Source organism: Canis lupus, chromosome 12, assembly GCF_003254725.2.
Source record: "Canis lupus dingo isolate Sandy chromosome 12, ASM325472v2, whole genome shotgun sequence".
Lineage (NCBI taxonomy): Eukaryota > Metazoa > Chordata > Mammalia > Carnivora > Canidae > Canis > Canis lupus.
Window position 1 is genome coordinate 19,887,713 of NC_064254.1, and position 24,076 is coordinate 19,911,788.

General features: G+C 41.6%; 1 protein-coding gene across 1 annotated transcript in view; it reads right to left on the reverse strand.

The window, feature by feature from the left end:
- Positions 1-20,804, reverse strand: part of PKHD1 (PKHD1 ciliary IPT domain containing fibrocystin/polyductin) — a 469,911-nt gene extending 449,107 nt beyond the window's left edge. Inside the window, 7 exon segments of the mRNA XM_025419015.3 lie at positions 306-363; positions 4,475-4,583; positions 7,232-7,376; positions 7,977-8,054; positions 9,580-9,714; positions 10,060-10,312; positions 20,633-20,804. Of these exon segments, the coding sequence (XP_025274800.3) occupies positions 306-363; positions 4,475-4,583; positions 7,232-7,376; positions 7,977-8,054; positions 9,580-9,631 (442 nt within the window). The 5' untranslated portion in view covers positions 9,632-9,714; positions 10,060-10,312; positions 20,633-20,804.
- Positions 20,805-24,076: the final 3,272 nt, after the last annotated feature.

Genomic DNA, 24,076 nt, shown 5'->3' on the forward strand with positions numbered 1-24,076 from the left:
ATTATAAGATTAAGAGCGATGATGATTTCTATTCCCTCCATTCTCTGGCAGGACCTGGTTTGATTTTGCCTGCCTCTTTTTCTTTTCATATTTGGGTTCCTTTTGTTATCAGTGAAGTAACAGAGACAAAGTGTCCAGAGGTGAAACCAAGCCCAGTTAAAGATAAACCAGAGATTAACACTTATTTTCAAAACAGCACTTGAAAGAAAGCACCCATTTATAGAAAGCAGCCCCCTAGGTAGAAGAGTTTGCAGTAGCTTTGGCAAAGGGATCCATAATTATTCCTATTTTAGGAGATTTCTTACCTGGAACTCCACTTGGTGGTGTAACTTGGTAAACAATGGGTGTCTGTTCCCTGGAAAACTGTCAGGAAAGGCCATCCCAAGGGAGCATTTCATTAGAATATCACAACCACAAACAAGAAGCAAAAGTCATTCCTCATCAAATATTAGTCTAAGGTGGTAAATGGTTATGTTTCCTCAAATCAACTTACACCTATTTCTTTTTATCCTCATAATCTATTTGTGAAGCAGAAATGACAGATACTGTTCTAGTTCTTCCAAAGGAATTTTAAACAAGGTCACATAGCTCTCTGTCCTGCACCATATTGTCCAAACTTTGGCAAGTCTGTTTCTACTTGCCCACCTGCCATACCCAGGAACACATTTTACCAGGAAGAAAGGTAGGTAGGCCAGACTTGAGAATTCCATTATTGCAACTTGGTATCTTGGAATCTTGATGGATTTTTCTAAAATTTTTCTAAAGAGTTTCCTTACTTAAACTGAAAGGACTGCAACTGAAATTATCATCACCCAACACCTTGGCAGGAATTAGCGAGCTACAAAAATTTGGAAGTTGGGTAGGCACACAAGTGAGGTGTTTGTTGGGGAAATGGACAGTGCCTATTGGGAGAAAAGTGATTCAAATGGATTCAAATGATTCAAAGGAATGGGAAGCAGCCTTACTCTTTGAGAAGAAGGAAAAGAGCACTGATGGAAGAGGTGGAGGCCTGCTCACGGCATTCTAAATCATCTTTCTATGCCCCCTCCCCCAAAACCCATTCTCTGTTCATTATAAGCTCCAGAAATGTAGGGACGATGCTGGATTCAGTCACGATCATATCTTTATGCATAGCCTGTGATAGAGAAGATATTCAAATTTTTGTGAATGAATAGAGTGGCATCAAGTGAGATGATTGATACGGTGCCTGGAAGTAGATGAGAGAAAAGGACAACTCCAGAAATTCCATCTCACCTGGCATCTTGGTTAGCCCAAGAATAGTGCATTACATGGCCAGGGCCAGTGTGAACAAATAGAAAAGCAGAAGGAAGGACTAACCAGACCAAGGTTTGACCCATGAGCCAATGTCACTCAGGAAAAGACCTGGTCTCCCCCTCCTGCCACCCTCACCCCCAACCTCCTCTAAATACCTAGATTGCCTTCATTCCCCCATAAAATACACTGCTTCACACTTGTAAATCCAATGACTGCAGATTGTTTTGCATGGTCTGCTTCCAGCATTCCAGGAGTCCACCTTCCCAGGAAGAATATTAACAAAGAATAACTCCATTGTTAATCGACAGCCCTAAGCAGAGGGGAGGGCCAATGACATTTCAACAAAGCTGACAGTGGCTTGGCAAGTGTGAGTTTTAAGTATTGATCGGCATGGCTGTACAGCCTGCCATCAAGGCTAGTTTCCTCCTTTCTAAAGGAGACGGTTAGAGAACAGGTCACAGAAATTATGTACAGTCAGGAGGTCAAAGTAAGAATGTTGTGACCTCACCGATTGGGAGCAGGCTCTGATCTCACCAAAAGATAAGGCTTAATCCAATTCCACACACACCTGCCAAACATGAATTCCCTACCTCAGCGTCCTAACTTCCTACCCCCCCCCCACCTTTCTCTCTCACTGGGGCGCCCTTTGTGCCATTGTCATTCCCATTGGAAGTATATCCTAGGAGCTTCGTGAGGTAGAGCAGTGGTTACTGCTCCTTCTCACAGACGTTAGAAACTGAGGCAAAAGAACAATCAAGTCCAAACCAAATAAGGAAACGTGCCTCTGGACTTCCAGCTTGAAATGTAAGATCTACCACTCAGTGTGTGAGCCTTGCACCAGAAGTGTGGGGGCAATAGAGTGACTCCTTGATCACTCCCTCTCATTCCTCCACCTCATGGGGTGGCTCAGAGTTAAATCTCTGAAAGAGCTTTACTTGTGATTCCCTCTGAGCTGACACGACATAAAAATGGTACATTTCTGAGGAAAATGGGCCGTGTTCACCCACCAAGCTAGAGACACGACAAAGTGAAAAATTAATGAGCTTCCAAATCAAGCTTCCCGCATGCTGATCCCTGAGCCCCAGTGAGGTCAGAGGCAGCGAGATGGGGAAAAGGAAAAGCAGCAGATTAGGAGAGGGAAGCCACAGCCACCAGCTGCTTGATAAACCTTCTGCGAGTTGTTCAAACTTGTCAGCGCCTGCAGCTGGCTCTTTGAAGTGGACTGGCGAGATGGAATTAATTTTTAATACTCATGGTTCCCCCAGTCCCAGTCCCAAAACAAAGAGACACACCGTGTTTTATTTAGCTTGGAATGCCTCTCATTAACTGCGTCCCCTGGTGATTTTTCATCAGCTCTCCGAGCTAGGAGAAGCACTCGAGGACTTGTTTTCTTTAATGTGCAATTTTAGGAAGTGCTTCCCTTGTCTCCCCTTGCTCTCTTTTCCGATCTTTAATAAGTAGGAAAACTACTATCTGGGGTGAAAGGAACATCAAAACCAAAAACCACATGGTGATTAGGGAGGGGGCTTGGCCATCCATCTTCTGTTACATTCACAGAGACCGTGGAGAGGTGGTGGTGTGGGTCTTAATAAGAAAGAACGATTTTGTTTTTTCTTTCTGCCGCATATGCACAGAAGCAAAATTCCAGAAAACAAGAGTCTCTTGGAGTCAGAAACAAGTTGTTAAATGTGAACTGACAGCAAATTCTTAATCTGTAAGTGGATCGCCTATATAAAATGTGGATCATAACAGGAATGAATTTAGGAGGTGAAGGCTTGTTCTAAAGGAGCCTTCATTCATCAGTAATGCTTTTATGAATGGCTCTCTAACAGAGGCAACCTATGGAATGACAACCATGACAAAGGAGCAGTGTCAAACCTCAGCCTTTTATGAAAAGTCTAAGACCTACCCTTTCAGAGATTAGTGTAAGACTAACCTGAAATGGACAACAGGCCGAATCAAACATAAAATTAAGTATGTGTATTGCTTCTCCAAAACAAGTTAGGCACGAACTCAAAGTCTCCCTATCTCTGCTTCCTTTCAGCTCTGCACTTGAAGAAGAATGGCACCAGCAAATGTCCTTTCAATCTAGGATTGGTAAGAGTAGCAGAAATAACCACAAAGCAGAGAGGGAGGTAAATTTTACATCTCTGAGTCCTTCCTCCTACTGAGACTCAGGAGAATTGCAGCTATAGAATGAAACACTAACCCACAATGATAATCTTTGTGGCTCCTCTATGGGCTTCGATTTAGGTGAAGATTTAGAGTCAGATGCAGGCTCAAATCCTAGTTCTTTTAGATTCCACATATAAGTGAGATCATATAGTATTTGTCTTTCTCTATCTGACTTATTTCAATACTCTAGTTCCATCCATGTTGTCACAAATGGCAAGATTTATTCTTTTTTATGGCTGAGTAACATTCCATTATGTATATATACCCCATCTTCTTTATCTATTCATCTATTGGTAGACACTTGGGCTGCTTCCATATCTTGACTACTATAAATAATAAATATAGGGGAGCATACATCTCTTCAGATTGGTGTTTTCATTTTTATCACGTAAATATCCAGAAGTGAAATTGCTGGATCATATTTCAGTTTTTAATTTTTTGAGGAACCTTCTTACTGTTTTCCACCGTGGCTGCACCAATTTACATTCCCACCAACAGAGGGAATATAGTTAATAATATTGTAATAACTCCATACAATGACAGATGGTAACCTAGATTTATCATGGAGATCATTTTCCAATGTACAAAAATATCAAATCACTATCATATACATATGAAGCTAATAGGACATGATATGTCAATAAAAATTAAAAATTAAACTAATTTTTAAAAATCCTAGTTCTGCCATTTACTACCTGGATGACACAGGCAAACTAATGATGAGATAAGCACATTATTTCATCTCTCAGCCTTAAGTCACTCATCTGTAAAACCAAAATAAAAAATAGCTACCCCATAAAATTGTTGTGAGCATCAAATTAAATGTACATAAAGCACAGAGCCTGATGTACAAGTGCTCAATACTTAACTTTCTTTGGTATAGTCTCAGAAACCCCACAACTACCATCCCTCTTTCTTCTTACCCTTACAAAACAGATTCTGACTGATTTATAACTTGCTTGTCTAGACTACAGGCCTACCCTCAAACTAGGCAAACATGCATTTCTCCATCCTTAGAACCCACCTTGAAAGTACAACAGTCTTGCAGTCCTGGACTTGGGCTGCCTACCACCTGTCCCCCAGCGTGCGCTTCCAGGTAGTACAGACCCTCGTGTACTTCAGGCAGCAGCGATCTAAGGGCAGAAAGTAGGAAATCCTTGTGAACCAAAAACTATGTACTACCAAAGCCAGCAGCCTCACTTCCCACTTCAAATTTCCTCCCACACCTTCAAAACAGAGCTAAACAAGGATTCCTATGTTTATTTTTCACCATCTAGATCCACTCACTTACTAGACTTTAAACATCGGATCCTTCAGCAAAATGTTATATTTTACTGAAAGTCTTTAAAATTAAAAAAAAAAAGTCTGTCTTGTTCCTCAGAACCATAGAACTTTTAGGACTTTAAGAGTTGGAAGGGACATTGATAAAAAATCTAATCCTAGTTTCCTTAAAATTTTTTTTGACAGTTCCAAATAGGTGAAGGAACTTACGTATGCAAATACTATAGGTCAGGGGCAATGTGGGGCTTGAATCCTAGACTCTTTCTGATAAAAGGCATTGATTTTACATATTGCCAAAAAAATTCTTGACTTCATAATATTCAAGCAGTCCATTAATACTTCATATATATATATATATATATATATATATATATATATATATATCAAGGGGGTCCAGGACCTCCTCTTCTCTTTTCACAGATATCAGAGTGATTTCTTTGCCTCTTTCATGTGACCATTCAAGTTGATTTTTCTAAGAGCGGGAATATGATGAATAAGGAACTACAGTTAAGAAGCGCCTCCCCGCCAAACCTTCTCACCAAAATCTTCAGTATAACTTTAAGTATTTCATTCTGCATCATCCAATGTGTTATCCATTAGTTATATGTGGTTATTGACCACTTGAAATATGGCTAGTACCAAATACAATATGCTGTAAGTGTAAAATACACTTTGGATTTCAAAGACTTGGTGTGCAAAAAAATATATAAAGTATATCATTAATAATCTATATATTGATTCCATATGCAATAATATTCTGAATGTGTTGAGTTAAATAAAATATATTATTAAAATTAATTTCACTTGTTTCTTTTGATTTTTTAATGTGGCTACTAGAAAATTTTAAATCACATTTGTGGCTCACATAATGTTTTGATTAGACAGTGCTGATTTAGATGCTATAATGCCTGTTTTGGTAAAAGCAGATATGTCTTCATGATAACGAATGGGACGGTATTTCATTGATGATGAAATGTGCATTTTTTCACATTTAAGTGTTAACTGAATTTGATATTCAGCTTGCAACCAATGAGTAAGTGTAAGAGCGTACTGTTTTCTTTCCTCTAAAAAGATTATATAAAATCAGTGGTGCACCTGAAAATCATTAGTGTGACACGATTGAGGAGATAGAGCATATAAAACTTCAGAGTTTTGATTTCTCTCATGCAAGTTCTTGCAGGAACTCTATGTCCCTATTGACCAAAAAATGTAAGTAAAACATACCACAAAGTTTTAAAACCAAGAGCTTTAAGGGCTGTAAAGAAGTTCAGTTCACAAAACACCTATGGAGCAGCTTCTACTCATAAGGTATTGTGCTAAGCACCATAAGGACTGCAAGAGTGGTAGCAATACATCCCCTGTCCCCAATGCGCTTAATTCTAGGATGAAGCTAACAAGGGAACAACTGACATAAGTGTGATAAGAAACATAGGGCCGAGGAAACGGGACCACTGAGGCTAAATGTGCCATGCTTCTGTGTAAATTATAGAAGGTGCCTGGATTTCAGTCCCTATGTGTCCCCCTCTGAAGGAAGGGGAAGATCACACTCATCTGTATGCTCGGGGAAAAGGTGACATTTGCAGGTTAGGGTTTCAGTAGGCAGAGATGGAAGAAAGGGAGACTTCCTAAAGAAGAAAATAGAAGAAACTGACCATTTTTTTTTTCTCTTAAGCAGTGATCCACTTTCACGCAGCATCTCTAAGATATAAGTAGGGAAAGAATGAATTCGTGGAAACTTCATAAGTCAACAAAAACTTGAGTAAGACAGATTACCCGGAATCCTGTGCAATTCATACCCAAAACAAAATACACTGAGGACTAAAGCAAATTTCCTTTCTATCTAGTTTTGGGTTTATGCCCAATCATTACAATTATGCCTATTTCAAATGAGTTATTTTTTCTTTTTTTCAACTTATTTTATTTAAATTCAATTAGTTAACATACAGTGTATCATTAGATGAGTTCTTTGATGGCAAAATGGTAACATTTATTGAAATTTTTAAAATATATTTTATTTATTTATTCATCATGAGAGACAAAGAGAGAGAGAGAGAGAGAGGCAGAAACACAGGCAGAGAGAGAAGCAGGCTCCCTGCAGGGAGCCTGATGTGGGACTCTATCCCAGGACTCCAGGATCATGCCCTGGGTCAAAGGCAGGCGCTAAACTGCTGAGCCACCCAGGGATCCCCCACTTATTGAAATTTTAATAGCGATAGAGCTCCTTGCAAACAACAAGAAGAAAACACAGCTGGAAACACAATCCAAGCCCTCCTTATAAATATCTCAAGTTTCTCAAAATTCTTTCCTATAACCTTCATCTTCCCTTAAGCTGTAGAGTCCTGATAGGGGACTTTTAAGAAATATATTCACATGGAACATCTTTAAAGCAATAGCTGATAACTGTAGTCATAGCAGGAGTTGCTCTAATTTGCCCCCAAAAACTCTCAAGATAAGCAAAGCACTCGCCCTATTTGATCTTCTCATACCCAGACAGGTGTACCTGGTCCTGCACATCACCACTGGCAAATCCAAGAAGACAGGAGAGACGTCACAAGGGATGCTCGGGAGGGCAGGCACAGCCACATTCACCAGGTGTATCTCCAACTGAGAGCCATTGGTAGGATAGAGCTGCTCCAACTCCAAACCTAAACTCAAGAAAAAGGGGAATCTCAGGCTGAGTAGAGTTGTAATCTATATAGGAGAATATAGAAACTTGGCCGCACAGGGGCAATGTGACATGCTGAGCTTGCCTAAGGATTAAATTACTACTCCTCATTTCCAAATGCATTTATGACTGCTGTATAAATGAATGTTCTCATTTATGAGTTTGTTAAAAGGATTTTCTTTCTTCAGATCCATCCACATAAACCCAGGAATTTCTCAGCCCTCAAAATGACACTTTACCCTGGTACAGATGGGTCAGCTAAGCTGCAGTTTTGAAATTCCCACATATAAAACCATCTGCAAGGAAGATAACTAAGATTCTGGGGAACAGTTGCCAAGGACTCTGCCACATACTTCCCTATCGTGTCATTTAGGGCCCCTAAGGTCCCATCCCACAGTTTGAGAGAAGAAAGAGGACCTGTGACATCAGCAAGCAAGCATCTGGAAACACAGAAGTCACTCAGTGGGTCCAACACCCTTCAGGCCCTCTTTTACACCTGTCCTTAGCCAAAGACTCATCTTAGTTAGGATTCTTAATATCAATACATAAGAAACTTGTGTTTGGTAAGACACAAACCTACCATCAAAAATGACTGTGATCCATGTTCCTCCTGCAAGACTACCTTCTTTGAGCTCAATGTGGAAACTCAGGGCAGGCCCTGTAGATAAGTAAGAAAAACACTGGTTTTGAAGCTCAGATTCAATACACTTGCTTCCCCAATGTTATAAAAAACAAAAGTTTGCTTTCCTCAGAATCACCAGAAGGCCTTGATAAAGTACAGATTGCTGGGCCCCACCCCTGGAGTTTCTGAGTTAGCAGGTATAGGATAAGGCCCAAGAATTTACAGTTCTGAACAAGCACTGCTCTTGCTACTGGTCTGGGGATCACACCTTCAAAACTCTCATTTTAGAGAATTTCTGACTGATCCTCTTATTTTGGACATCCAAAAGCTCAATGTCCTGAACTAGGAAAGGTCCTTTGGAAAGGGCCTCAAGGACACATTTGGCTCCTAACTAAACCCATAATACCTCTTCTCTCTTTCTCACTCTTTAATTAGGTAGTCATACATTAGTTGTAAAATCACCTCCTATTTCTTGTAATTCTACTTCTCAGAGAAGAGGAGAAACTTCTAGAAGCTGTCCCTACTTCAATCCTCCTGCTCAGTATACCATCCTCTGATTTCCTCCTTTTGAATATATGACCAGAATGACTCCCAGATAGATACAAAATTCTGTACAGAGGATACCAAATTTTTGCCTTGCTTTCTTAGAGAGAGGCTGAGGCATGGATCAGTGCTGGAATTTCCTTGGCGGGGGGCAGCACTATAGACTATACATGCTAGGCTAGATTGGTTCTCCCATAGAGATCATTGGCTGAGCATAATAATCAAATTCTTATCTTTGAAGATGCTCATGGATGTGGATTAGCCAAGGCAAAGACAATTCAAAGAGCCATCAAAAATCAGTCAGTATCTCAATGAGATCATATAGAAAAAATGTTATCTATAGAACCATTTTCATTTCCTATATCAAAAAAGATCAAGGATAATCCAGGCCATGCTAACTCCACTTAGCTCAGGGCTTCCATGTGCAGTTATGTAGGTGGCATAATGCATAACCAAGGCTGGTGGGGAATCATTCACATCAGCACAATTATTTATAGCAGCCCCTGCCAGATCAGCCCATGCTTATCCTTCAAAAGTGTATTAGATACTTCTAAAGAAGGCAAAAAACAAATGCCATAAAAAGACAGCGAGGATAACCAAATTCACAGAGAAAATTAGAGACATGATTTGAGAAAAGAAGAGTTTGATACCAACAGTCATTAACCGCTAAGACAAGATAAGCTATTCTCTTTGGGAAGATAAAGCTATAAGATCTAAAAAGAATTATATCACATGGCTTAAAAAGGAATTATAAAAAGAAGGTTATAAGTCATTATGAGAAGCTCTAGACTATAACAGCAACCTCCATTGGCCATTCAAAAATAAAATTATATATTAATAACTAATATATAGCCTCAATTACTAAACAGAAAAAATACTTTTTAAGCAGTGAAAATTTAAACCCAGAGCAGATACTTCAAGATTTTCCCCTGAATAATATTTTAAATACTGATAAACAGGTTCTCAGTGTAACTTGTTGTGTTCTATCTATAATCCCTTCAGAATACAACCTACTCACCTGCCAGTAGTAGTATTTCAATACTCATCAGTGAGATCAGCCAGACAATCATCCTGTCCACTTAAATCAATTCTCTCAAAATGGCTCAGACATTAAAAGCCTTTTCAATTTTGCAGGAGCAGTGTAGCTTTTGCGCTTTATAAAAAAATAAAATAAAAATTACTATCATTTTTGTTCTCATACAATTACTTTACTATGCCAAAACTCAGGAAATTAAAGAAGTGAGACCAACATGGCCCTAGAGTCTTCATGGGGACCTACCATCCTCCCAAGCTCAGAAGAAAAGGATAATCTAAGAATCTTGTATAAAATCATCCCTATTCCACCCCATCCCCCCTCCCATCAACTAATTTTATGCATGTTTGAGATGGGTAAATAATAACAGCCTCTTCAATTAATTCATTATTGAACAAAAGTTTAATTTTAAAAATACCTAGAATTTATTATTTTGGATATTTTTTTAGATATCAAGATACTTACATAGTGATTGTGGAGGGGGGATGGGGAGGTTGTTTTGTTTTGTTTCTAGAAGAGTCTCCGTCCTCCAAGACACCAATCAATACAAAAAAGTTTAGGATGTCTGGGTGGCTCAGCGGTTAAGCATCTGCCTTTGGCTCAGGGCGTGAATCCGGGGTCCAGGGATCCAGTCTACATTGGGTTCTGGGGAGACTGTTTCTCCCTCTTCCTGTGTCTCTGCCTCTCTGTGTCTCTCATGAATGAATAAATTAAAAATCTTTGAAAAAAAAAAAGTAAAAAGTTTAACAAAGCAAATGTTAAGGACGGTACTGGGTTTAAAAAAAAAAAATAGTACTAATGGGAATGATGGGGGAACACAGGGCCAGCTGAAGACAAAGCACGAGCCCGAGACAACACATTGACAAGTCCTTGAAATAGGCAAAGGGACATTCCTCTACAGACTCAATTGCCTTGATGTTAATACTTTGGTAGGGGCAAAAGGCAATCTTAACCCAACCCCCAGGATCCTATAAATCTACTTTAACATATAAAAATTCCTTTAGAAATTTCCTTTATCTCTAAATCCCCAAGGTACGTGTTGGCGATCATTTCCCAAGCACAGGGCCCAGCAATATATATCTGAAGAGTCTCATGACTAAGGTTTAATTAGACAGTAATAAGTGACATTTTCCCAACAATAGCTCTCCGCCTCTAGGTCCTGGAAACCTTTCTTCCAAAATTCCTTCGAGAGTACACTATCCTCAAACCCCTCCCAACTCCCAGGTATATAATCAGCTTCCCCTCACAGGCCCAGAGCAGCAGCTCTTCCTGCCCACGGCTCATGTCCCCATAGTTTAATAAAACCATCATTTTGCACCAAAGATGTCTCAAGAATTTCTTCTTGGTCACTGGCTCCTGAACTCACCCCATCAAACTTCACCTACATTCCAAAACTTCATCAGGAATTTGGGGGTAAACTGTCTTGTCCTCGCAGCAGAGGAGAAAGGGAGGGAAAAAAACAGGAAGAAAAAGCTGGACCCTCCAAAATAGACCTCCCAAACTGCCCCCCCCAACATGATTCCAGGGTCTCTCTACCCCATTCCTGTGGAATCCTGGCCCAGTTCAGCAGGTTATCTTCCTTAAACACTGCCTTTATTTATTTATTTATTTATTTATTTATTTATTTATTTATTTTTAGGATTTTATATTTTTATTCATTCATGAGAAACAGGGAGAAAGAGAGAGAGAGAGAGTCAGGCAGAGAGAGAAGCAGGCTCTATGCAGGGAGCCCGAAGTGGGACTGGATCCCGGGTCTCCAGGATCACGCCCTGGGCTGAAGGCTGCGCTAAACCGCTGCGCCACTGGGGCTGCTCAAACATTGCCTTTATCATGCAGTTGTTCTGCTTAATGTTTTGTTTTGTTTTGTTTTGTTTTTTCAGTGCAAAACTTCCATCGTTCATAAAATGGTAAGAAAAGCCATCAATGGGGCACCCGGGTGGCTCTGCCTGTTAAGCAAGCCGATTGCTAATTTTGGCTCTGGTCAGGATCTCAAGGTCACTGGATGGAGCCCTGATCTGGCCTCTGCACTCAGCGTGGAGTCCACTTAAGATTCTCTCCCTCTGTCCCTTCCACCATTAGCACTTGCTTTCTCTTTCTCTCTCTCTAAAATAAATACATAAAATATTTTTTCTAAAAAAGAATACTCAGGATTTTTTAAAGACATTTATTTGACCTTAGAGATATATTTTTTAAAGAATTTATTTAAGAGAAGCAGGAAGAAGCAGGCTCCAAGCAGGGAGCCCAGAGCGAAACCCGATCCAGAGACTCCGAGATCACACCCTGAACCGAAGGCAAATGTTCAACCACTGAACCACCCAGGTGTGGCTTTATTAAGATTAATTCAGGGCAGCCCAGGTGGCTCAGCGGTTAGGTGCCACCTTTAGCCCAGGGCATGACCCTGGAGACCCGGGATCCAGTCCCACGTCGGGCTCCCTGCATGGAGCCTGCTTCTCCCTCTGCCTGTGTCTCTGCCTCTCTCTCTGCATCTCTCTGTGTCTGTCATGGATAAATAAATAAAATCTTAAAAAAAAAAAAAAAAAGATTAGCTCAGGTAGGGCACCTAGGTGGCTCAGTGATTGAGCCTCTGTCTAAGGGCATGATCCCAGGGAGCCTGCTTCTGTCTCTGCCTATGTCTCTGCCTCTCTCTCTGTTTCTCATAAATAAATAAAATATTTTTAAAAAATTAACTGAGGTGATATATACAAAGAAATTAACACAGGGCCTGGCACAAAGGAGACACCTCAGGGATGTTAGTTTTCCTTTTAGGAATTCTCTTTTTCCAACCCAAAACCCTGTCTCTGACTTCTCCAGTCGGCCACCATCTGGTCCCTGCCTTTCCAACTTTCCCTGCCATGGCTCTCCAAAGTGAACCCTGCACTCCGCCAGATGATTCTCCCCATCACCTCTCAGACAAACCTTGGTCAGGTCAGCCCCTTCCTTGGCTCCTGCGGCCACCTTCTGCACTCCCCAAACTCTCTCATAGTGTAATTAAACCCCAGCCTTCCTTCACGACCTGCTCAGGAGCTACCTCCTCCATGGAATGTGTCCCCCGGGGTGGTTCGTTTGCTGCCCCCTTACCCGTAAGGCAAGGAGAGATGGAGGCAAAGACAGACACACCACTCCAGGCTGGAAAGCAGCAGGTTCAACAAGCAAAGAAACTTACAGACAGGCTTGTCTTGGGCATCCTCAGTGTGAGTAGATCTCCTCACTTGCCTGCCACAATCTTCAATGTTTATATAGAGGCCTCAACTGGGTTCAAACTATACAGGCAGGTAGTCTCAGCCCCACATTCCTCTCTCAGGGCTGTGTCCTTGAAAATGGTTGTCACTGTGGGAAAGGTGGGCGGAGTGTACGTTTCAAGGACAGAGAAGGGGGTGAGGAAACTCTGATTGCCCGGGTCAGCTCTCTGGTCAACCGGAGGTCTCATCCCCTCCATGATTCCTCCTCCCAGCACTCCACCCCTCCTAACCATCTCACATGCCCCTTCTTCTGCAGTGTGCCCTGAATAGTCAGCAGGGGCTTCCACTAGCACCAGGGTGGCTCATTTGGCAGCTATCCAGCTGCACTTAGAGGCAGATACTGCAGCAACACTATGGGCACATGCAAAAGAAAACATAGATTAAGATAATGATTTCCAAAATAAGTAATTTTTTTCCGTCAAGAGCTCCATGATCTAAACCATTCATTTACTAAGTCCCCTAGACTAGGGGTCAATCACTCAGAGCACTCACTTGTGTCTTTGTGATTTAATTAGCAGACTCTAACAAGTATGAACATACAACATTCTATTTGGATAATGGCACAGGTGTCTCTTTTTGAGGCAATTATAATGTCCAAAGCCCTCCTATTGTGGGGGAGTTTTTCTCATTAGAGACATTTCTATGTTCAGTAAGGACAGACTTTGCCAGTTATCATTTAAGGTTTGCTGGCTGAATGTAGGAAGGGCTTCTATGTGTGCTATGATGTCCTCCAGGCCAATGATGGGACAAAGGGTGGGCAAATGATTGTTCCAGTGGAAAAATAGAACATCCTCACCTGGCCTTGAGGAGAAGGAGGTTGGTAGCTTTAGAAACTTGATCTGGTGCATATCATCTACCTGCCTCTTTCAATGGTGCCTGTCCCATCCCAAGCACAGTGTGTTTCAACAGGTCCAGCTTGCCACAGGACAGTTGGATCCCAGGGGAGACTGAGTAGTTCTCATTGACCAGGAATGCGAAGTAATTCACCCATTCCAGTAACGCATCCCATTGTAAACTCTAGCAGGTAATGCCTTTCCCAGGCATGATGGGGTTTGGTGTTCTCAGCGGCATAGCACCTTGATCCACAGTGAGAGATAGGGCAATGGCTACTTCCCATGACTTCCATATCTTTGCCATTTTGGGTGTCTCAGTAAAGGTTCCCAGTCTGTTATATGGGGCAATGGGACCTACCAATTTATCATTCAAATGTATTAACGCCTGGGATAGTATTTTAGCCTACCCAGTCAAATAATTTTGCTTGTTAGTAATTTAATCTGTTGCTTTAATATTAAATTTTTCCTTTCTACCAGCCCTGACGCTTGTAGGTTACAGGGGTGATGGACCCTCCACTGAATGTCATGTTCTTTTGCTCAGGCTTGTACATCATGACCTTTGAAATGTGACCTCCTGTCATTGTCTGTTCAGTAAGGGTATCTGTACATGGTACTTAGCTTCTCTAATTCCCTAATAATAACAGCCTGGTTTGTGCTATAATAGGGGATAGTTAGAGTTAAGCCAGTTACAGTTTCCATATAAAACAAGGCATATTTAGAACCCTCACTCAAAGAGAGGGGACCATTATAATCAACTTGCCAATTCCTCGTTAGTTGGGAACTCCAGTGGATGGCCCCAGACTCCTCTAGTAGTTGTCTTGGGTGTTGTTTAGAACATACAGGAGGATATGGTGTTACTGCATTAACCATGTCACTGTATTTCAGAGGCAATAGGAATCCTTGGCAATATGCCATCTTATTCGGGTGCTAGGATGACTTCTCTTCATATGTACCCAATCTGCTTTATCTACTGATGGATCAGTTGCTACAATTTGTACCCGGGCTAGGGCATCAGCTTCCTGATTGCCACAGGATGTCAGTGCCTTATTATGTGGGATGTGGAAGACAGTGAGGACTATTTCAGCTCTTGCAGATGAACCTAAATGTCTTTCCGCATATCCTGACCCCTCAAGGGCTTATTCATGATCATCCATCCCATGGCTTCCCATTATTTAAGCCATAGGATTCATCTCTTTGTAAAGTCCAGTTGTCAGTGCAAAGAGTTAACAGGCAAGATGCATAAGTGATCACCAGCCAAACCACTGAGATCAGCCCGCTAGCTATTGAGGTTCCTTACGGTTTCCATCCAGATGGTGTCAGTGTTGGGTTGAATGGCAGCTGCAGTCTCTATAGAAAAGTTACCTTGACCAGACCCATCCCTATACAGGCATCAGCAGGAATTTCCCCCATGTCCTCTCTTATAGGCTGCCTGGGCCTCAGGGGCAGCCCTAGGAGGAATGTGGGGAGCTCTGGAGGCTCTACATACTCTACATGGCCTAGTAGCACCTACATTTTTGAGACGGTGGGCTGCTTCTCTGCTGCAAACAGGCACACCACTCAAAGTGGAGGTTTGAGCTATGGCAGAGGTGGGTCAGTGGAACATATTTTTAACACATCTCTTGATGGGAATGGAAATTTCTACCATGATATGCTATTCCTTCATGTGAGGCTCTACCTGGAAGAGCATGGGGTATACTGCTAGGAGCTATTGCTCTATGGAGGTAAATTGGGTTTCTACCCCCTTCTGGGGCTGAGACTAATATCCCAGAGGTACTCTGTCCTTCCACTGTCTTTGTTAATTGTGCCCAGTCCCTACCTTATGGAGCCACAGACATCTCTAATTCAAACAGGAGAGGCTCTGAGCTTTAACCTGCTTCACTAATATTTTCACTTTCTCAAAGGCAGCTTCTTGTTTCTATCCCCAGTTCTATATGTGTCCTTTCTTTACTAAGCAGTGCAAGGGATTGAGGTACTATGTCAGGTACAGAATAAATGTCCCCTCAAGCCCCCAAATCCATACAAAGGCTTGCATTTCTTTCATATTCTTAGGGGTTGGATAGGCTTGCATCTTATCAATCATAGCTTCCAGAATAATATACATTTTTCCCAACCAAACAACTCCCCAAAACTTTATGGCAGTGCCTTGGGCTTGAATTTTCTGTGGGTTCACTGCCCATCTTCTTCCACAAAGATGTTTCAGCATATCCTGCAAAATGTCCTGCAGTGGAGACTAGTCCTCACATTTTAAATAATAATATCTTCAATGTAAAAGGCCCATTTTTATTGATGTGGGGAAGGAGAACAGGAACAGGTCCGAGATTACCATTTGGTAACATACTGTGGAGCTATGCAAGTAGCCTTGGGGAAGTACCTGAATTATCCATTGTTGCCCCTCCCACATGAAGGTAAATTGATCTTGGGACTCTGGCCAGTGGTATACTGAAAAAGGCTTTTGCTAAGTCTGGAACAGCACGGTACATTCCTAGGACTGTGGCCAAAGTATCTAGGATGGTGGCAGTGTTGGGTACAGCCACATGGATGGGGGGTATGACGTTAGTCAATTTTTGGTAATCTACTATCATCCTCCATCAACCATCTGGCTTTTTTTTTAATTTATTTTTTATTGGTGTTCAATTTACTAACATACAGAATAACCCCCAGTGCCCGTCACCCATTCACTCCCACCCCCCGCCCTTCTCCCCTTCTACCACCCCTAGTTCGTTTCCCAGAGTTAGCAGTCTTTACGTTCTGTCTCCCTTTCTGATATTTCCCACACATTTCTTCTCCCTTCCCTTATATTCCCTTTCACTATTATTTATATTCCCCAAATGAATGAGAACATATAATGTTTGTCCTTGGCCATACAGGGCTATTGAAAGCATTACAAGCAGGGCATATAATATCCACTGAGTGCAGTTCTTGGAGAGGTTTTCTATTTCTTTGTGTCCCCCTCAATGTAAATTGTTTGACAATTAGCATTTTCAAGTGGGTGATAGATGTACCGATTTCCAGCTGGCATCTCCCCTCGGCATTAGTTTGATTCCTCTAACCTGGAGGCAGAATTCACCGATTATGGTTCGCAGAGTTTGACTTTGTGGGATACAGATGCCCAATGTTCCGTTATTGAAGAGATTAAAACTTTGTATCTTTGGGGCACCTGGGTGGTGCAGTCGGTTAAGCATCCAACACTTGATTTCAGCTCAGGTCGTGATCTTGGGGTCATGATCTTGGGGTCATGAGATCGAATTCCCATGTGAGACTCTGCCCTAAGCACAGAGTCTGCTTAAGATTTTCCCTCCCTCACCCTCTGTCTCTCCCCCTTGTGCCCGTGTACATGCATTCTCTCTGTCTCTGTCTCTCTCAAATAAATAAATCTTTCAAAAAACAAAAAACCTTGTATCCTTGGGGGAAGAACGCCCAATTTTTAGTGGCAAAGGGAACTTTCTAATCATAAATATTAGTCGTCTGTAACCCTCAGTGTCACTAAGGGGGCCAGAAAACTTCTGAGGGTTACCATGTATTAGAGTACATTCAGCTCCAGTATCCACCGGAGTCATCACCTTTTGATAATCTCTGAACAGTCAGCTAAACATGAGGCCTCCAACATCCTTTACAGCATCCTCACCTGGAGGCAATCCTGGACTGCATCCTATACAGTAGGTGTGGAAGGCACCCACCCCAAATAGGACTATATCCCTGAGGCCTCTGCTGGCGGAGCCAGGGCACCAGGGATGGTAGGGGCCAATGGAACTGGGCTTAACTATTGTTCAGGCTTTAAGGATTTCCCCCAGGCTGACCAACACAGCATTGGATTGCCAGTCAATTTTTTCAGGTGGAGTCCCATCAAACCACAGTTACATCCTCATTAATTTTATTAGACCCTTTATAGCCAGTTGGAACAGCTTTATAAATCCCCTTTCTGTCTCATGCTTTCCCACAGCCCATACCCATTCTCAGGATTTTTCAGTTTCTCCTAGATCATCAATGGCTTGCCCAACATCATAAATGTCTTGTCCCACCTTTGGACTCAGCATGGATCTCAGTGTCCCATACCAGGTGCTAAGGGCACACTGAAGTATGTTGGCTTTCATCCTTGCAGTGAATGTGGCCTGATTGGGGCCTTCAAAGACAGAGGGATAGATTCCCTGTCTTATTTTCAATCCCCTAAGATTTTGTGATACCCTGTCTATAGATTTCCATGACACCTTGTGCCCAGGGAAAGTCCCCTTGTTAGGCTAAGCCTCCCTACAGGCTAGAATAATCCAACCTATGAGAAACTGAGTCCCTTGAGCCCCTGAACATCATTCAGGCACTGCTAGAAGGCAAAGTATATGGCAACATTGCTCATCTTCTCTGTCTCCTGCCTGTTCAGAGAAATGACACGGCCTCCTGTATCTATCCCATTGCCACACTAACCATGCCTGAATACTTATCCTTTGCTGGAATTTGGCATCTGTATCAATAAATTCAGTAGTAGAGTATGTTCTCTCATCCTGAGTGTTTCCTGAACTGGTGGCTGCTCCAGCTGGCTGGGGTTGCTGTTGCTGTGCTTTTGCTTTCCTTTGTATCAGAGGTAGGATGTCATGGGTCACTTTGTTTCACAACATCCCCCTCAACATCCTCCCCCTTGCTCTCCTCACTTCCACAGGGATTCCACCTCTTAGGATCCCAATCAGGCTTTGTCATAAGTGCTGGCATCTTAATCCATGGCATTTTGTGCCCTCCTAGCTTTGCAAAAAAGCACACAAAGTTCTCCAACTTATTATCCTTATTATCCTTATTATTATCCTGCTCTTCCACCTTGTCTGTCAGCCACAGAGCCAGCAGAGTAGTGGACACCTGGACATCTTTCTCTAATGTGAGCTCTTCTTCCAATTTCTAACTTTTAGCTCCACCTGTAATTGGACATCGGTAATCTGGCCAAACTGCCCACAGCAGACAGCCCACTGCAGCAAATATTCATTTCTTCTCTCTGCCACAGGGTGGCACATACACTTCTTCTTTTAAATTATTCATTCTTCAAAGAGGTCTACAGCCCATTCTTCTATTTCCACAATCATCTCTATGCAAAGGTCCCACATAGTATTCAGTAAATTCTAATTGGTGAATATATATTTTAAAACTCTATGCCTGGTTTACCTAATCTGAAAGAAATGGCTTTCACACATGTAAGATGAGCAGAATCCATGGAAGTCCAGCTAAAAAGCCATATGCCTTAGATAACATCTTAATGACTGCTCTACAGAGGCTGCTGAGCTCCCCCACCCCCTCCTGGCATACCCAAGTCAGAGGACAGACAAAATCCTCTGAAATATATTGACACTGAAGTTTTCTAAAAGTTACAAAAATTCTACTGGATATTTATCCAAAGAATACAAAGACACTAATTTGGAAGGATATAAGCACCCCTATGTTTATTGCAGCATTATTCACCATAGCTAAATTGTGCAAGCAACCCAAGTGTCCACTGATAGATGAATATATAAAGAATATGTGGCATATATATAATGGAATATTACTCAGCCATAAGAAAGTATGAAATCTTGCCATCAGCAACATGGATAGACCTAGAGAATATAATGCTAAGCAAAATAAGCCAGTCAGAAAAAGATAAATACCATATGATTTCACTCATATGTGGAATTTAAGAAATAAAACTAAACAAAGGGAAAGAAATAGACAAACCAGAAAACAGACTCTTAACTACAGAGACCAAACAGATGGTTACCAGAGGGGAGTTGGGTGGGGGGATGGGTGAAGTAGGTGAAGGGGATTAAGAGTACACTCATCTTGATAAGCACTGAGTAATATGCAAAATTGTGAATCACTATATTGTACACCTGAAACTAATATAACACTGTATGTTAACTATACTGGAATTAAAATTTAAATTTAAAAATAATAACAAGAGTTTTAAAATTTTACAGAATTAAATGTGTATATTACTAAATATATGTCTAATTTACATTTATTAAGAAAACACTGAGACTAGCAAAAATAGTTATACCATTTCAGAAAATATAAAAGCCACAAAAAACTCCCAGATAAAAGAATATCTGCTTGGAACTTAGAATGAACTTAGAGGAATGTCCTGATTAAGATAACCCAATATATGAAATAATCTATATTTAATTAAGCTCCACAAACATTTATTATATTCCTAGTATATGCTAGGCACTGTGCTAGGAGTTGGTAAAACAGAAACAATCTGAGTATGTGCCTTCAAGTCCCCAGCAGGTGGGATAGGAATGGAGGCTACTTAACATTTATGAAGGAGATTTATGATATCCAAGAGGATTCAACAAGTTTTCCTATAAGTTGCAAAATTCTCTACATTTTTACAACTATTTGGAATAGAATTCTATTTTAAAACATCCGATGTTCAGAAATACATCTACTGCATAGGGAAAGGTACCCAGGAGTATTTGCTACTCAGTCAAAAGAACAGGATCTGACTTGCCTATTACACCCAATGGAATATCCTCAGCACGGGAGAGTCTATTTTCAATCTGACTGCATGATTTTAATATTTTCTGCTTCCTAGTTCGGAACAACAGAAGTAAATACTTAACACATTGGTTTTCTTAAAGTTCTATCCTCAGACCTGCATCTTTTCCTCTAGAATGGAGCAATCAAATCAATAATAAGTGTAATTTTTCTCAACATGATGAATCTACTTACTCTTCCTAAGGATAAAGTCAGCCTCCACTTAATTCTCTTAACCAGAGAATTTCCAACCAAACAAGAGCTGTGTGCTTTTGGTCCTCTTCTCACTTTGTCTTTCTCTGCTCCCATTCCTCCCCTTCCTCTTTTCTTCCCTCCTTGTCACCTTCCCCTCTGGAACTCAGAGACAGAGCAGTAAGGTTGCTAATATGGATCCTCCATTTCCTTTTGTTCACCAGGACATTGGCAAGAAGTACAGTATCTAGAGAATGGAGAGCAGAGACATTTCTGAATTGCACTTACCTTTTCTGCTTCTGTCTCGTTGTAACTCATGGGAGAGATGATCTTTCCTTTCTAAATAACCTCATTTATCTCTGATAAGAACCCATGGCCGTGTTATCTGGTTAGAGCCCAGCCTGTAGCTACTGTACAGGTAACCCCTCGTGTTGGACTGTAACTCACCTAACTCGTTTGTGTCCTGGCCAAAAATGCACCAAAATAAAAGTTCAGAAGTGACCATAGGGCGAGTTTAATGATTAACACAAGCTACTTAGGCTTTTACCACTGGGGACTTTTATTAATGACCAAAGACTGTCTTACATTTTTCTCCACTTACTGCATGTGCCCCAGACAAGAATTTTAAGTAAAAGTCCACCCAGTGAGACAAACAGGCATTCAGTGATTGAAAGAATTTGCCAGTAAGTCAGTGACCAAACACAGGGCCCAAGACAAAGGGCCAATGGAGGGCTAGTCCTCTTTTCATCAAGAGGAATGATTTGTGAGTTCCCTGCTATGGGCTGACACTCTCCCTACAGGGGTGTGGGGCTAGAGAAACAGAAAAAAGAAGTAATTTATTCAAAGTCATCCTAAGAAAGGGCACATTAGCCCTCTTTGTTGTACTTTCCTCCCTCCCTTCTGACCACACTTTCTTGACCAAGAAGATGAGGTCCTTGACCTCTACTCACCAGCTTCTAGTAGGACCAAGACCATGGGTCTCAGTCATTGGTTTGACTCCTGATAAAGAATCAGAGAATAGGTCCAGGAAGTCAACACCAGGCACTTTTTTCATTGGTTCATGTCTGACCTCTCTGTTTCTGTCCTACCATCCATTCCAATATACATCACCAGCTTCTTTATTGCTAAAGGTTTCCAAAAATTAATCTCATCTATTCTTGGGTAAATAGCCTATAATAGATATTTGTAATTCTTCTGGCCAGCCTTACTGTCAAGATTTTATTCAAAAGCACCCCAATTTTCCTATGGGTGGATTTGCTTCTCCATTCTTAATCAAAAGAATCCTAATAACTTTGGCTTCTGTGCTTTACGAGCCTCCTGGTGGGCAATCAAGCTCTACTGTTAAAGAAATGAAGAGAAATGAGCCATTTACTGCTCTAAGACCTTGGAGTAACTCTACAGGGAGTAATATACCACCTGAAGCTTGGGGACCATCAAGTACTACCCCTTTGTGAGTTCCCGGGTCCACCTGAGAGCCTCAAATCTAGGTACAGATCTAAGTCTGCCAAGCAAACACAATCTCTAGACATCTAAACATACGCCAAATTCCCTCTCATAGAGAAAATCTAAATAAAGTCTTGAGCTCAGGTCTGTGACTCAATGTTGAAAACAAATGTTCCTCAGAAGGCAGCCTGACCCTTGTTCCCCTGCCACCGCAACACAGGTAGCCATGCCCACTCCCAGACATTGACACCATCCTACAGGAAGCCATGTCTATGAGAGTTTATGAAACCTTGGCACAGAAATTTTTGTTCAGGGCTATGAAACAAACTCAGGGAGGTCAAGGGAGAAAGTCATTCTCTGACCCTTTTCTATTGGATTCTAACATCACTCTGAACTCCTGGGGACTAGCAGCTTTGGGAAGTGGGGGGAGGGGGGCCCATGAGAAGGCACTTTACAGATCCCCAATTATGGAAAGTATAATCAAATAAGGGTCTAGCTGTTGTGTCCTGAAGTTCATCACCACATTTGGCCAAGGCCACACTCTATAGGCTGCTCCCAACCAAGGAGTGAATGGGACAGGCCTAGCAAGGTACAGGACTCCTCTCATAAGGTCTTTGGCTTGAAGGCTCCCCAACAATCTTGCAGAACCTTCCTTAGATTAGATAGCAGCCTAAGATACTTCTATCCACCTCTCCTTCACTTAGGGTCAGTCTGACAACTCTCCCAGCCTTGCCAGCTCATCCCTGTTTTCTCTCTTTAGCAGTTCCCCTAGTAAAGTCCTTGCATTTAATCCTGTCTTAGCATCTATTTCTCAGAGGACTCAGACTAACACAGGTACACTGGAAGAAAACACATTGGCAAGAACTTCAGACATGTTATTAGTCACCTCAGCAGAAGTGTCAGTCAGTGGTGAAAATCCTAGGTCATTTTGTAGGCTGTGGTTCTTAAACAGAGGAAGCCAGAACAAAAGAAGAACAAGGGAGTATCATCTTAGGAACTTTCTGAAATCAGTGTGTTTAAGATCTTCCATCTGACCCCCCAGATCTACTCTTTATCCTTCTCCACCCTGCTCTGTACCCTGGAAGGGTGACCTGTGTGGACTATGCCAGTGGTCTTCCTTGCCCATTGGCTTCTGGTTGATTTCACAAATGGAGGACAGTACCAGGAGCCCAGGGGGAGGTGCAGAGGGGCAAGATTTGATAAAGGGGTGTATTTCCCCCAGTTACTTCCCAGCTAATCTTAGCTTCTGATAGGGTACCCTTTTCATGTAGCCTCTCTTTCTCCCTACACTCTGCAAGTTCTGGTAGCCCTTCTCTTTGTCCCTTCAGGCCCAAGACTAACAGCTCCTATTGTTGCTAGTTTGCACATACCACACCATCCTTTATTGCTTCTCCTAAGCCTTGGTCACATCTCTTAGAATAGTTCCTTTATTATTTTTTCAGGCTGAATGTCCATCTGCTTCCTACTGGAAACCTAACTGACATATAAGCTCTAAGAGATAACTAATTTCCCAAGTGGGAAAATGTAGAGTTCCAAGTCATCAAAAATTAGATGCTATTGTAAATGTGACCTCATGAATATGCACAGGCTGGTGATGCCTGGCAACATTTGAGCTATACATGTCATTTCCAGACCAGATGCTGCATTTCTTAAGGAAAATAATTATCTTTATTTCTCTGTACCCAGAGAACATTTTACACTGTACCTTATACAGTGTAGGCATAATAAAACATACAGGAATGCCTTGTAAATCCATCTGAGAAAAAACACTGAGTAGATGAAGGCCGCAAAAGCCAAAACTAGGTTTTAAGTAGAAACCGAGAATGCTCAGTGCATTTTGCTTTTTTGCTTTCTCTCCATCGAACTTGGTTTTTATATGCTCTTCAAATTACGCACATGTTTCTGATAGAAGGCAGAGGCAGAGCATGGAGCAGGACATTCACATGGCCCCTTAGTCTAAGTAAGAACTTCATCTTACTTAGATGAAGTATGAGGAAGAGGAGCTCTGAAGCAAACTTTGCTGTCATTCTCCAGGGACAGGTCCTATGTGACCAGCCATGGAGCTATGGCCCTGCTATGCTATTTCTGTGTTGGAAGAATCCTCCCCAGGCAATTCCTCTTCCACCTGTCTAAAATAGACCCCTTATCCTCCTTCCTTTTCCTCAAGTCTTCCTGGTATCCCTTCTCCATGGAGAAACAAAACAAAACTAAAGCAATGATATTCTCTCTGGTTTAATATCATACTCCTAAGTAAATTGAGATCCTAAAGATAAATGAATACAGGCATTC